Genomic DNA, 17109 nt, shown 5'->3' with positions numbered 1-17109 from the left:
TCTTGTAGAAGTCCTGGCCTGAACAATCATGAAGGAAATTAGAACCAAAGGAAAACTTAGGAGAAAATGACCTGAATTAACCAAGTTCATAGTTTCATAGGTAGGCAATCTTAAAATTTCCAGGGGGCCGGGAGTTTGACCTAGTGGTAGAGTGCTTGCCTAGCATGCACAAAGATCCGGGTTCGATTTCTTGGTACCAAATACATAGAAAAAAGCCGGAAGTGGTGCTGAGGCTCAAGTGGTAGAGTTCTAGCCTTGAGAAATTCCAAGGACAGTGCTCAGGGCCTGAATTCAAGCCCAGGACTGACAAAAAAAGAATTACACAAAGAGTTCAAAACTCTACTACCAAAGCTGTAGAGACAAAATAAAATGCAAAATATATTACTTAAACATCAAAGGGTCTAGAAAATTATGCAAAACAATAATTTACAATAACATCAAAAGTGATATAATGACAAGACAAAGTTAATGTAAGACTTTAAAGAGTTTATATACTAAAAATTCTAGCAATGTAAAGCAAGTAGATATACTAATAAAAAATAGTGGATACTTAAATATTGTTTTAAAATATAAAAAGCTAATGAGGGATATTGCACAGAACTATAGGCACTGACATACAATGAGACCAAAGGAGCCTTTTCTAAGGAGAGAACCACAAAGACATAATGCCTAGATGTCTCTGGTCATATAAAATATTTCTCGAAATAACTTTCAGTAAATGGAAACAAAAGGATTTTTCTTTGTTATTTCTTTGGGTTTTCTTTTATTTTTATCTTCTTGCTCATATATCTGTTCTTGCAGGGGTAAAGGGAGCCTAGAATTGGAGGGACAAATACATGAATCAATGCAGCAGTAAGATACTGTGTTGAAAATGAACTACACAATTGCTGAGTAGGGACAGGAGGAGAAAATCTTGGAGACAGTGAGGGAATGGAGACGGTATTTTCCAAAAAGTCATGTGTTCATCATCTGAATAATGCAATTCTAACTCCTCTGTGTATCACTTTTACAATAACGATAAAAAATTCTAAAAGCCCGTGAAATAAATCTATAGACTCAACATAACCCTACAAAATCATTTGTATATAACAGAAACAATCCTTAGATTGCAATGGAACTACAAATCCTCTAACAAGCAAAGAAATTTTGGTCAGGAATAACAGACTGGAACTTGTAAAATTTATATACAAATGTGCTTATATATAAACTATTTGTGCGCCATCATTTCTCTAGAGCTGATGTCTGCTCTGGAACAGTTCCACACATTTTCTGTGTTTATTACTAAAGGCTGTAAGTAAAAATTCAGAATCAATAAAGAAGTCATTAAGAAACAACAACAACAACGAAAACCTGGGTGCTGGAGGTTCACACCTGTAATCCTAGCTACTCAGAAGGTTGAGATCTGAAATCATGGTTCACAGCCAGCCCAGGCACAAAAGTCCATGCGACTCTCATCTCTGATTAACCACTAAGCCCCATGACTGTCAAAAAAAGATAAACGGCAGTTTTTAATCTTGTTTTTTAAATTTAATGCTTTTTAATGGTGGACATGATTCTATGACACTCCCCAATACCATTATGAGACATTTGACATGACAGCAATTGCTATAAAATAATTATAATTCTTCTGTAATTTTAATTGTTTTTCTAAATACCAATTCTTACATTTCTGCCTTGATTTGTATCTATAATTATATTACTGGTTGTTTCATAGGAATTATTTAAATTTGATTATTGCACTAATATAGTCTATTCCTGCTTTTAACTGTGAATTATTTTCCATTTCTAAAGTCAAAAACTTATATAAAGAAAAAGCAACAAAAGATGGCTGGCAATTCCATATATGAATGAGGAAAAATTAAGAGAACAACAGTCGTCACTGCTAACTCACTGTCAGAATCTTCTTGATATGAAGGTGAAGGCAGCAATACCTCTTACTAGTGTCTTCACCTCAAGGACTTAAAGATAGTTTAACAGTCATCTTTGTCTTAAAGGATTTTAAACCTTTCAGAATAAACCCAAACGCTTTCTTGAATGTACCTCTAACAACCTGAGCCTGCTCAGGAATCACCTGCAAATACTCTAGGAACAGAGTCCTTACTGGGTTGTGACAGCAGGTTGCATAAGGTAATTTGAGAGATGAGGATCTCCAGAGGGCAAAATAGGTACCAAGTAACATCCAGGGAATGAGGCCAGGATTGAACATTTAGAAACAGTGTCCTTGCTGCATGTGAAAATAGTGGCTACAGAGAGTCAGAGGAAAGACATGAATGACATCCATCATTTGGCATAATATGAGCAATTTTTATGAACATGAAATTATGTAACTTATCTTAAGCAATATATAGAACACACATGCATATGATGGCACATGCACACACACACACACACACACACACACACACACACACACACTACAGAAATGTATCCAGGCTCTAAGTTTAAGCCTCAGGACTGGTGCAACCAGGCACGTGGATGTCAGGGGCTGCTTGCATGTATGAAGAGAAGATGTCAGTCAGGACAAATCTTTCTATTCTAGGAAGTGGGTTTGATTATTCTGCTCAGACCTTAGCTGAGTGGGTGAGGCTCACTTGTGAGTAATTCACATGTATTACCTAGAATATCAATTTCAATATAGAACTCATCCATACATATTCTCACAGAAACACCTAAAATTTAATCAAAAGCTAGGCAGCTATTCAACTTTACATATAAATTAACCATTACAGTGGATGCTACTGTTTCACCTCTTTTGTAGACTGAGGAACTGAAATTGGTTGAGTTAATAATCTGACCAATGAGCAGAGAAATGAAGAAAAGGAACAGCTGGTCTGAACAACCCTTCTGATGCCAGAATTGACTTTGCTAGAGCCTCTGCCTCCTCCTTTACTTGTTTTATTTCACATGTACATTCATAGTCAAATTAAAATGCACCTTAGTTTAGAAAAAAATAAAACAAGAACATCATTTCACATGTTAGGGAATATTTTCTTTATTGCAGCCATTGATTTTAACCATGTAAGTTTGGGAAATAGTGAACTTTACTACATTCATATCACTTTCTATGTTCTGTAGTAATAGCTTGTGTGTGCTAAATTTAAAATATCACTATCAAAATAATAATTACCTAATTTACTTTTAATAATTGATATAAAAATAAATTCAAATAAAATAAATGTTTATTTCACATGTGATGAATGTTATGAATAATTTCACATGTAGTACCAAATCATACAGAGATATATATTTCACGTGCATTTCATTAGCCATGCTATGCTGCAAAAATAAGATTCGATGTCTTAATCAAGCTATTAATGATGAAAATTTTGGGAGCAAAATCATTTCAATCATCACAAGTGTTTTTCATGCATTTGTTGAAGTCATTCTCTTTTTGACTGTGGCAGGTATTATTTGGTATGATAAACTACTTTTTTAAAAACTTATTTTTTTGTCAAGTGATGTATAGAGGAGGGGTTACAGTTACATTCGTAAGGTAGTGAGTACATTTATTCTTGAGATGAGAACTAAGGATTTCCTATAGGCTTCTATGAAACATATGGAAGCTTAGTGTCTGCTTCTCCTATATCATTTTTTTCTGTGGACTCCCTTTGTGAAACGGATCCTAATTTGTGAAGAAGTATAGTTCAAACAGGATATATCTATATTTCCTAATCAGCTATAACTTTGGCTCATTCCTATGGCACATTTTGATGACTCTTATGGGTACATTTTTGGAGTTTTGCAAGGTGCTGCTTTATGTGTAGAGGCACTGCTAATAGATCTACCCATGAATGGTAGTGAAAGTTCATAATTCCTGTTTTGCACTTTTGTGAGTGTCCTGAAACTGGTCAATATTCACAACTCAAAAGCAGAAGACCTGGGAGAAGAAGCAGTGGGTTCAAATTTACTTTTATACCGGGTACCTCACTTCATAAGTAGAAACCTTTACCCACAACCATTAACTAAAATCCAGCCACAAGTAATCCTAATTTAAGGTAGATACATTGGTCTTTATGTACCTAGTTGTTTCATTCCTCTCTTTTGATTTAAGACTTTAGAATCTTTATATATGTATATCTTGTCTCTTACATCTACAGAGTGCTGATCATCATATTGATGGTCACTTATCTATTTTCTTGTTGGTTACAATTTACTAAATTGTTGGCTGAACAAATTAAAATTAAGTGTGTGTGCTCTGCATATTTACACTAATTTTGTTCTATTCATCTCACTTTATCGCCGGAGCTTAAAATTAGTCATTTTATTAGGTAACAAATTTTACTCAGCTGATACAAAATAGGTTCACAAAATACTACTTATCAGAGACCCTACATCTTTATTTTTTATTTTCATGCATTTTGTTTTATTTTATTTTATTTTTATTGCAATCTGTGGAGGGGTAACAGTTATATTCGCCAGATGGTAGGTACATTACCTTTCAAACATTGATACACCTTATGTTTTTGTCCCCGTTTCCCTCCCCCACCCCTCCCAACTATCTAGTTTTCCCACTTTCCCTTTCATATTTCAAATAAACAAATAAATGTGTATACAATATGTCAGGAAAAAAGTCAGATACTATAACAATATGATATTAAGCAAAGGGCAACAAAAGAGATGAGAAATAACACAGTACATTAAGAACAACAATCACACAAGATAAAGCTCTTGTTTCCATATCCTGGAGATCCTTTCATATAGTCTCATCCTATATGACCTATGCATCTAAGTTTGAGCTATTGGAATCCTCTGCTGGGGGAGACCTAGATGTGTACTCATTATTAAAAATGAGGGAAACCATTGAGCCTATGTTCCTTTGAGTCTGGCTTGCTTCACTTAATATGATTTTTTCCAAGTCTTTCCACTTCCTTACAAATGGGGTGATGTCATTCTTTCTGATGGCAGCATAGAATTCCATTGTGTATAAATACCACATCTTGTTGATCCACTCATCAACTGAGGGGCATCTGGGTTGGTTCCATATCTTTGCCATGGTAAATAGTACTGCAAAGAATATCCTTGTGCTAGTGACTTTAGTATATACTTGCTTCTAGACTTTTGGGTAAATGTCAAGTAGTGAAAATTGTTGGGTCATAGGGGAAGCTCTATGTTTAGTCCTTTGAGGAACCATCATACTGCTTTCCATAGTGGTTGAATGAGTTTACATTCCCACCAACAATGTAGTAGCAATCCCTCCTGGCCACATCCCTGTCAGCATCAGCAGCATCTGTTGTTAGTAGATTTCTTGATAATGACCATTCTAACTGGAGTGAGGTGGAATATCAAAGTTGTTCTGATTTGCATTTTTTATGTCCAGAGACTTACATCTTTCTTTACATGACCTCACTGAAGGCTCATCAACACACAGGAGTACTTGTATTAACCAACTGTAAAGGAACATCCAGAATTTTTAAAGTTCACCATGAGGGTATTTAATTAATATGATTTATTTTGATAAATTCATATTTCATTCTAACAGACCCCTTAATTGTCCCTTTAAACATATTACTCCGTTCATTTCTTGATATACAAATTATCTTCACCTGGTGGAATGTAAAGCTATGTATTTATTTATAGTTTCTATGTGTGTATAAATTGTTTTACACTTTTCATAAATATTAAATTTATCTATCATTTACTCATTTTTATGTTACGATTGAAATCAGTGGGAAGTTCTTCAGTAAATTAAAAACACAATGACAGTGTGATTCTGCATTATCATTCCTGGGCATTTCTCTGAATGAAAGGAGTTTACATCAAACAGAGATGCCTTCACAGTAATAAATTTTGGAAGATTTGGGGCTTGAACCAGGGCCTGGACATTGTTCTCTACCACTTGAGCCATAGAACCACTTCTGTGTTTTTTAGTGTAAGGGTACTGAGGAATCAAACCCACAGCTTTATGCAAGCAAGGCAAGAATTCTGTCACTAGAATAGGCCCCTGGCCCTGCACAGAGTATTTATTATAATACTAATTATAAGTGCCACACCAAGGAACCTCCTGCAAATAAATGGATTTAATATATGTAAAATATGCGACAAAGTAACTATCATTCAGACAGAAAGGAGGAGATTATGCAGTGTTAAGAAAAAACAAGGGACATGGAGATTTTCATGATCAGTGAAATTAGCTATTATCATAAAGAGAGCTATCACATTTTCTACTGTGTGTAGAATCTAGACCTAAAACAAAATAAAACAAAACAAAACATAATAATGAGTGAATCGAAAAGATAGTGTTTGGAGAAACCAGTAGAAAGGAATAAGAATGAAGAAGTGGGTCACAGGGATGAAGATAATCAAAATATATTAAATACATACAGGAAAATGGAGCATATGAGAACTTCAAATGGGAGAAGGAAAGCATGAATTACAAAGAATAACAGTATTAAATGATCAAACTATATTATATGCCAAAATGGACACATGAAAATAAATCTTGTGAGTATAAGTTAAAAAATGGATTCCTCATGGTTTCATTGGACTGACTTGGGAGTCAGTGAAATGGTCAATTGAACCCAAGAGTAGATTATTTTAAAATGGAAGTCTTAGTGATATAATAAATCCAAATCAATTCTTACAATATTCTTGAATAAAATTTTCCTAGTACTACCTTCCTCATTGCCTGCTTTATCTGCTTATTTCTAAGACTGTAAATCATAGGATTCAAGAATGGAGGGACAATGGTATAGAATATAGAAACAATAATGTCCTGGGATATTTTATTGACTAGTGGAGGTCTGAGATACACATAGGCACCGGAGCTAAGAAGTACAGACACCACAACAATGTGTGGGATACAGGTGGAAAAGGCCTTGCCTCTTTCTTCCTTCACTGGAAACTTCAGCACAGTAGAAAATATGCGCACATATGACATGACAATTAAGGTAAAGCAACTACCTGCTATGAACATGGCAGAAAGAAGGTTTAAGAGTTTGTTGCTGAAGGTGTCTGAGCAGGATAGCCTCAGCAGAGATGGGATGTCACAGAAGAACTGAGGGACCAGGTTGGAATGACAGAAGGAGAGTCGGAATGTGTTGCCAGTGTGAGCAGCTGAATACAGGAGACCAGAGAGTAGGGAAGCCAATGTGCTCTGAACACAGAACTGGTGATTCATGATGACAGGGTATTGGAGGGGCTGGCAAATGGCCACATACCGATCTCTGGCCATTATGGTAAGGATCAAAATCTCCACGTAAATGAAATATGGGACTAAGAAAATCTGAGTTGCACAGCCAACCATAGAGATAGCTCTGTTGCCAGTGAGGGAATTGACACAGGCATTAGGGACAGTGACAGAAATGTAGCACATATCTGTGATGGACAGATTTCTGAGGAAGAAGTACATGGGTGTCTGCAAGTTCTGGTCAATGGAGGTGACAATGACGATGATCAGATTACCTAGCATTGTGGCCAGGTACATGAGCAGAAACAGCATGGAGAGCAGGAGCCTGAGCTCCCATGCCTCAGCAAAGCTCTCCAGGAGAAACCCAGTCACTCGGCTGTCATTGCCCAGCCTCTGAAAATCATGATGTATCTGGACAAAAAGAAAAATAAGGAAGAATAAAACCACTATGTAAAATGATTCTGCATACTTTTCTGGATGTTCTTTATTTTTGTTTTATTCAGTTGACCTTCCTGTGTCTGTATCCATGTAAACTTTTCCCATTGTAAGTGATAAACACACAAGTGCCAAGGAAGTAAAATACTCTAAGCACACTGGAGATGTTAGCATGGTTACTTGCTTAACAGTATTATCCAACCCAGAAGTTGTTTTCCCTTAAGGAAGATTAAATTGATGGCTAATTCCTCTTAAATTATGGCTATTATTTCCCTTTAAATTGTGTCTATTCCTATTAAATTATGGCTAATTCCTTTTATGGAGTAAACTACCTGGGCAAATCACTTATTTGATGAAATACAGAAATTCCAGAGTAGAAGTAAGATACATATTCCTTTGGATTCTCCCAAACTTTTTGATTCTCACAAGTATGATCACTCGAGATCAGGCAAAAAATTACAGTGGAAGTAAACAAAATACTACTTTCAGGATGTTTGCTTCTCACAAAGGAAACATGTGAAACATAAAAATGTAACAAAATTAAAAAGTGATAGCTATAGAGAAAAATGATGGTGAAACTTATGGAAAACCCAATATATCCCACCAAGGTAGAAATTCCAGTACCAGTCCTTTCCCGACAATCACCACATCTGGCTCATTAGACATGGTTTCCAACAGGAGCTGAAGGGTGTGGTCCACATTGATGCTAAAAGACACCAAACAATAAGTCAAAAGCTTCTAAAATTGTAATTATTACAGGTAAATAAGTATATAGTGACATACAAAAGAGTATAATATTACAATGAGAGGGCATCAATACTTTTAACTACAGTATAAAAAATAATAATCAGCATTGTGGGGGTGGCAGTAGTTTTCACCTGTGATCCTAGATGCACAGGACACTGGCAGCTGAGATCTGAGGACTAAGGTCCAAAGCAAACCCCTGCAGCAAAGTCTTTTACATTCTCATATCTGATTCACTACCAGAAAGCTAAAAGTGGAGCTGTAGCTCAAGTGTTAGAGCACCAGTCTATGGCAAAACAGCTAAGGGACAAGCCTCAACACACCAACAAACTCACACACACACACACACACACACACACACACACACACAGAAAAATATTTAGTATAATTGTAACTACAAACTTATGAATGGATGCCACCATTTAAAATAAATTATTTTGAAATTCATAAAATGAAATATGGTTGATTGAAGTGTTGAAATTTAAAATGCAAATAAAGATAAGCTGTCACTTGTTTATTAAACTATTATGCTAAGAACATCTATGAATACCAGATAGCAGCCATAATAGATTGTTTCACAAATATAAAAAGAAAAATAAAAAATACTCAAATAATATCAGCCAGAAAAAATATAAAATCAGAAATGAAACAAAATAATTATGAAGAGGCAAAAGACAGTTAAACAGACAAATAAGCATCAAAACACCATAATTTCTATTTACTTTAATAGATTTATTGATTGTGTTTTATTTTATGAACCAAAACATCTTTTTAGAAGTTTTTAGAAGTTTTACTTTTATAAATTTTGAATAACTTATGGGTAATAGAGAGTATAATTTTACATAAAGTATTGAGCATTTAAAAGTATTGACATTTACAATGTTTGTATAATAAGCAGAAAGTAACTTTCAAAGAGCTATAGCATATGGACTTGGACTTGAATTTCTGGTAGCACAATTTAAATGAAAAAATGAAGCAAACAAATTCAGTTATGTGTGGCAGTTAATGGCCGTTCAGAAGCAAAGGGTTGGAGGCCTACATAGCTTACTGAGCAAGTGATATGATTTGAAAATTTTATTTTTATCTTTTTAATATTTTTGTGTATACGATCATATCTTTTGTAGCAAATACATGGAATGTTGTTGAAGATAATGTACACAATGAATCTGAAATTTACGAACATTTTGAAGGATGAACACTAAATTCAGAGACCTCTTAATGGAACAAACATTTCTGTTCCACTTTAATACTGTATCACTTCATACTCATAAAAAGCAGCAATATAAACCTGTTATGGAGAATAACTTTCATAAGTGTGTAAGTCATATAAATAAAATTAGAAAAGAAGATATCCAAACTGATTCCAAAAAATAAAATTATCACATGCCAACAATCACATGCTAAGAAATTCAGTGAATATAGATTTCAGAAACATATGGATCAATGAGAAAAATAGAAATTTGGAGAAAGAAGTAATACTACTTTAATGTCATTCTAATGAAAGGAACATGACATGTGAACATGAATGAATAAGTAATTAATAAATGGAATAATTTCTAATTAAAGTAACAATTATGAGCTGATTTTACTGTCTGCATCACATACATGAAAAACAGACAACAGACTATATTCTTGAGAAACGTGTATACAAAAGTTATAAACAGGGGCCGGATTTTGGCCTAGAGGTAGATTGCTTGCCTAGCATTCACAAAGACCCGGCTTTGATTCCTCAGTACCACATACATAGAAAAAAAAGCTGGAATTGGTGCTGAGACTCAAATGGTAGAGCCGTAGCCTTGAGAAAGTCTAAGGACAGTGCTCAGGCCCTGAGCTCAAGCCCAGAACTGGCAAAAAAAAAAAGCTATAAACAAAATATACAAGACTGTATATTTTGGTACATTGAAATAATCGAATTTCCAAGTGAAATTTATTCTTGGTTTTGAGCTTTGTTCAACATAAGCAAATCTATCAGCCACCGTGCTTACCTACATTAATAGATGGAATGTCAAAAATCAGATGGCAATCCCAACACATGCAAGAATAATATTTCATAAATTTCAACGTCATTTACAGTAAAAGTTTCTCATAATTATAAAAGAAAAAATATATTTTTGTAGGTTATAGGGCTTGAACTTGGCCTAGGTCCTGTGCCTGAGCTCTTTAGCTCAAGGCTACCACCCTAACCAGGAGCCAAGCCCCACTTCCCATTTTCTAGAGGTTAATCAGAGATAAGAGTCTCAGCTCCTTTTGTTGTGCCCAGGCTGGCTTTGAACCTTGATCCTCAAATCTCACGCTCTGTAGTAGCTTGGATTACAGGCGTAAGCCACAGTGCCCAGCTCAAGAAAAAATATTAATTAAAAAATAAAATAAATTCATCCCAATCACTTGTGAAAATTTGTAACTTCCCACTAACACCTAACAAAGTAGAGATACACATACTCCCCTCGCACGCAAAAAAAAAAAAAAATCCTCTCAGTGTATTCATTCAGTGCTAGTGTGAACAATGTTATATGGAAAATATTGCTGAAATAAAAAAATGTCCTTGCTAATATGATCAGATGATGCAATGTATTTCTATAAAAAGTAAACTTTTCAGAATACAATTATTTTCGTAATTTCTTTTTTCATATTTTGTTCATTTCTGGAAAGGTAACCTATTTTTCTTTGTTGGTTTTGTTTTCTTATCTCAAATTCATCAGGTTGCAAGTGTAAAGTATATACAGTTACACAAATCATTCCTCAATACAGTAATTTTTAAAAGGCATGTTAAGATATAAGATATCCCACAGGAATGATGGAAACATGTTCATTTCTTGCACTGAGCAGTCTTGTTATTTATCTACCTGTGAAACTTAGCGAATTATCTTATAACTGGCTTGAATAGCCTGAATATGACTAAACAATTCTTTTGCTTGCGTGACCAATTTAAAATTTAGGAATTTCAGTACTCTTTGACTTTTTCTTTCTCACAGGAAAACTTCAAAAATTGAGCATTTGAGGCTTGCCATCATCATAGTTAGGCAGGAACATTCTAATTTGCTTCACAGATAATGTCTATACAACAAAGGCACAAATGAGTACTAAGCCTTATTAGCCTTTAAAAAATATTGTATTTATGTTTGAGAATTCTCTCTCTCTCTCTTTTTCTCTATCTGAGTATATATGTAAGTGAGAGAAAAAGAATGACAAATAGGAAGGGAAAGGAGAGGAAGAGCGAGAGAGAGCGAGAGAGAGAGAGCGAGAGAGAGAGAGCGAGAGAGAGAGAGAGAGAGAGAGAGAGAGAGAGAGAGAGAGAGAGAGAGAGAGAGAGAGAGAGAGAGAGGGAGGGAGGGAGGGAGAGGAGAGAGAAAGAGAGAGATTGTGTGGGCTTAAATTCAGAGCCCTGATGTGTTAGATAAAGCTGGCACTCTGTCACTAGGGCTATACATACATTTTCGGCTTTTTGCTATTTAATTGGAGAAAAAAGTTTACTTCTCTGCTAGGGCTGACATCAAAGTGCAATCTTTAGATCTCATCGTAAATAGGTTTTAGAAAAAAGGACAGAACACACACACACACACACACACGCACACGCACACACACATGCTCATGCATGCACAAACAGTAGGAGTGAAAGAAATGAAGATAAAGAAGAGACATATTCCAATTATCATGCCCATTTGAATACTTTCTGTTTCAATATTTGGGGAAGAAAAGTTTTTATTTCTCATTTATATTGCTTTGATTTTTTATTAAAGAATTCATTAACATAGATTTTTACATCATATTTCAAATGACATGTTTGGCAGACAAGTATTCAAAGAGCAATGATTCAATATTTGCATGCCCAATGTTATGGACATGGTATTGGAAATATAAACATAACTGTATAGACATAAAAATTTATGAATCTATAGACATAATGTTTTATTATACAGATTAATACATATGTATGACATACAAACCCTCAGCCTAATTTTAATTATGTTCTAAAATCTAAGTGCCAGTGATTGTATATAGAGATTCCCTCCTTGAATGCATTGATTTGTAAAAGCAAGTTTAAGCAGCCCCATTAAAAAATAAACAAGCATGGCTTGAATTTAAAATTTCTAATTATAATTGTTAAACTTAAATTTCTTTATGATAAAATATTAATATTTAATGATACTTTAATATCCGACAGCAATTTGGAAAAGAAGGTATTCCACTTTGTTAGGCAGTATGTTAAATAAACTTCCGGGTGATTCATGTTTTACATGTTTATAACCTTTATGACAACACACATATACGTGACGAGAGTCACATGTCTGACAGTGCAGGATCTAGTGATACTTGATGGCTCAAGAATCCCTGCAAAGAGAAAGTTTTCACTTTCTAACCAGCAAAAATCCATATGAGTCTTCCATCATGAAATCAATGTGTTTACATTACAATAAGTGGTGAGATGTGTACAATAAACCCTCATTTCTCTTTTTCCAGCCCTGGGGCTTAAACTCAGGATCTGGACACTGGTCTTGAGCACTTTTGCTCAAGACTAGCATTCTACCACTTGAGCCACAGCACCACATCTGGTTTTTTCTATATATGTTGTACTGAGGAATCAAACCCTGGCCTTCATGTAAGCCTGGCAAACACTGTAGCCCTACGCCACACTCCTGGCCCTACACCCACATATTTTTGCCTGTGACAAATATAATTTTAAATCTTTGGAGAAATCTTATGAAGGTAGTAGTTACTTAGTATAATTAGAAATTTAATACCATATGAAATTTGAATATTTAATGTTTAAATTATTTGTCTAATATATCTTATATTCTTTATAATTTCATTAAAAAACTAAGTGATGTTTCTGGTCACCAATGGTTCATCTGCCATACATGCTACTAAGGAAGCTGAGATATGAGAATCAGAATTTGAATCAACCTTGGGTAAGAAAATTCAAGATAATCTTATTTCCAATAAACTACTCAAAAAAGCCAGAAGTAGAGCTATGGCTCTAGTCGTAGAGCATTAGCCTTGAGCTCAGTGATAGCGCCCTGGGCCTGAGGTCAAGCCACAGGTCTAGTACAAAAATACTACATGTTTTGAAGTATTATGATGGCAAATACAGCAGCAACAGAATTCAATGAAACAATTGTATCAATACATAAAATATATATTAGCTTTACTAAGTGATTATTTTTAGATTATTCAATCTACTTGATATATTCAATAGCACATTTCTTTGATATGAGATGCATATTTAATAGTTTTAAGATGTCCTTCAAGCATAGCAGAAATATAAAAAGGATTCAACGGAAAGTGTTAGGTATGTATTTCAAGAGAGAAAGACATCTTATACTCCATGTCAAAGAAAAAGTACAACAATGATATATAAAACTGATTTCACCCTTCTGTCTGGCAAATATCATGTAACCCTTCCATTAATTACAATAAAAATATATGAAAAAAACTGATTTCACAACCATGCCTTTACAAAATTTGAGTTATACTATGTGCATATATACATGTGTCAAATAATGGCCATGGTAGTACTTTAACATCTTCCATTTCAAAATAAATTTTAAATCAGATGGCATATGAAACAATGATCAATTATGCTGAATCTACATCCCTGATGCTCTTCTGATACATCTGAAATGGCCCAAACTACTACAAACACAAATGCCCAAAGATTGCTTTGGCCTTTACAAATCTACAGTAAGTTTACTGTCCTAATCTACTCTATTTTTTAAATTGTATTTTATTATTGAGGTAATAATATATAGAGGGGTTACAGTTATATTTATCAGGTAGTGGGTACCTCACCTCTTGAACATTAATATCACTTTCCATTGTCTTCACCTCTTCTTTAAATTAAATAAGCATTTCACAGAAAAAAAATGTTATGTTGGCCAGGGTTGGGCTAGTAGTAGAGTGCTTGCCTACTATACATGAAGACTCAGGTTCAATTTCTCATTACAACATGCAAAGATGTAGACTCAAGATGTAGAGCTCTAGTCTTGAGAAAGTTCAAGGCCATGGACTTGAAAAAAGTCATATGTTACACAGATTTTCTTTGACTGTATTTTTAATTGGATTTCCTTCATATTCTATTTTTTAACATTCAATGTAATTTTATTACTAATACAAATAAATATTACAATGTATACATTGTATTATATAATTCAGCAATTATCATATGTTTGGTTATTGACATTATATCTAAAACCTGAAAAAAAACACAAAAAGTAGATGAAATTAAAAAATCCTTTAGTTCCTTTTGGATCTCTGAGGGCTAGGTATCACTCACTTGACATAAACAAATTTTTTGTAACCACAATGGATTCCCTTTTGCCCATCACCTAAAGAATCATTCCTCGATAATAAAAAATAAACTGAAAGGAATAAAAATAAAAAATAGGATAAAATACAAAAAAATTAATCTGGGCTAGGAATGATCCTTTCAAATTTTAAGATAATATTCCCAAGTGAATTAAAGTATGCTATTAGTGATTGATCTAACCAAAATGGAAGTCACATTGTACTCACTGTCAGCAGCCCTTCTAAACCCAGTGAGAACACCTCCCAGCTCATGACTTCTCTAAGTCAGGTATGGAACAGTGGATCAATTAAATTTCGATAAAACAAACACAATTATGCATTTAAAGGAAGAATCAGTAATATGCATTTTATCAAAAATGCATGTCCATAAATCATAAGCAAACACACTAAACACACTCGAGGAGCAGAGCCTTCATTATCCTGTGACAGCAGGGTGCCCATGGGTCATTTCAGGCAGGTACTGATCTCTAGAGAACAAGTGATCCAATTAAAACTAAGAAATGCACAAGAGTTAAACTTGTGGAAACGATGTCACCTTTTGGTATGTAAATAATGACCAAACTAGTAAATCATAAAAATAGGCATATTTTTCTTATTTCTTATATGAATTTTCATTTGAAAAGTACATTGGTATAAATGTATAAACTGCTAAGGCATTATGTGTCCTGCATTTTAAGCAGTGTTGATCAGATGATCTCAATAACACTTTTAGAATACTGTAAGAGAGACTAAGAGCACGAGAAAGAGAGAGAGAGAGAGAGAGAGAGAGAGAGAGAGAGAGAGAGAGAGAGAGAGAGAGAGAGAGAGAGAGGGGAAGAGGAGAGAGAGAGAGAGAGGAAGAGAGAGGAAGAGAGAGAGAGAGAGAGAGAGAGAGAGAGAGAGAGAGAGAGAGAGAGAGAGAGAGAGAAGGAGTGAGAGAAAGGTTTATCTCACATAAATGTAAAATTGAATCTCTCTAAAACAAATCTCCAAAGAAAGAACCATCTCCTTAAAAGGTGGACTAAAGACTTAAAGAGAAACTGCTCTGAACAGGAAATAAGAATGTCCTATAGACACATAAAGAAATTCTTGACATCTCTGGCCATACAAGAAATGTCAATCAAAACAACTTTGAGATTCTAGCTCATTCCAGTTAGAATGGCTATGATCAAGAAATCTAATAACAGGGGCCAGGAGCTTGGCCTAGTGGTAGAGTGCTTGCCTAGCATACACGAAGACCTAGGTTCGATTCCTCAGTACCACATATATAGAAAAAAAAAAAAAGGAAAGAAATCTAATAAAACAGATGCTAATGGGGATGTGGCCAGGAGGGATTGCTACTACACTTTTGGTGGGAGTGTAAATTTCTTCAACCATTATGGAAAGCATTATGGTGATTCCTCAAAAGACTAATCATAGAGCTCCAATATGACTTAGCAATCTCACTTTTTGGTATTTACCCAGTCATCCAGAAACAAGAACTTACTAAAGCCACTAGAACAACAATGTTCATTTACCATATCAAAGATAGGGAACCATCACAGATGCCCCTCAGTAGATGATTGGATCAACAAAATGTGGTACTTATACAAAATGGAATTCTATGCCGCCACCAGAAAGAATGACATTGCTCCATTTGTAAACAAATGGAAAAACGAGGAAAAAAATCATATTAAGTGAAGTAAGCCAGACCCAAAGGAACATAGGCTCAATGGTTTCTCTCATGTTTAATAATTAGTACACATCTAGGACTCTCCTAGCAGAGGATTACAATAGCTCAAACCCTAGATACATAAGGTCATATAGGATGAGACTAAATGAAAGGAGCTCTAGGATATAAAAACAAGAGCTTTATCTTGTGTGATTGTTGTTCTTGATGTACTATGTCAATTCTCTTATGTTGCCCTTTGGTTAATCTCATATTGTTACTGTGTCTGACTTGCTACCTGGTGCCTTGTCTATACATTTATTTATTTACAATAGAATAGTGAAGTGGGGAAAACAAGATATTGGGAGGAGGTAGGGAGCAGGAAATGGGAACAGAAACATGAGAAGGGGTATCAGGGTGTGAGAAGTAATGCACCTAATACCTGGCGAATGTAACTATAACCCCTCTATACCTTGTCCAGACAATAAAACATAAATAAATAAAGATCTCAAAGGAAATTATCCATTTTGAAACTTTCTTATGTGGAATGCAATATTATTTACAATAACCGATGGTTATAATCTGATCATTAAATATCAGATATTAACATAAATTAGAGAGCAGCCATGACAAAGCTATGGCCATAGCATGCATGCATCCAGATCAAGAACCACCAAACAGTTGTTCTACTTGGCCTGGAAATGCTTTTTGATGATGTTTTTAATTTTAGTTTAGTTTATCTGTGCCTCTCTTGTCTAGTTGTTATTGCTGTTAAAAGAATTATATGAGTTCAAATTTAGCTACACAATTTACAACAATAAAATACACACAGTTTGTAATTTTCCAGTACTAAAAATTGTTTAAACATTTTCAC

General features: G+C 34.6%; 1 protein-coding gene across 1 annotated transcript; it reads right to left on the bottom strand.

Annotated features, from left to right (window-relative positions):
• Positions 1 to 6017: 6017 nt before the first annotated feature.
• Positions 6018 to 14119, bottom strand: LOC150057481 (olfactory receptor 14C36-like). Its single transcript, XM_090340037.1, has 4 exons — positions 14088 to 14119; positions 8186 to 8267; positions 6614 to 7537; positions 6018 to 6047 (listed from the first exon to the last, which is right to left on the bottom strand). The coding sequence occupies exons 1-4, from the start codon at positions 14117 to 14119 to the stop codon at positions 6018 to 6020; spliced, it is 1068 nt and encodes a 355-aa protein (XP_090196163.1).
• Positions 14120 to 17109: the final 2990 nt, after the last annotated feature.

This window comes from Megascapheus bottae, chromosome 10 (assembly GCF_031878675.1).
Source record: "Megascapheus bottae isolate mThoBot1 chromosome 10, mThoBot2.hap1, whole genome shotgun sequence".
NCBI classification, from domain to species: domain Eukaryota; kingdom Metazoa; phylum Chordata; class Mammalia; order Rodentia; family Geomyidae; genus Megascapheus; species Megascapheus bottae.
This window is presented reverse-complemented; position numbering and strand designations above follow the sequence as displayed.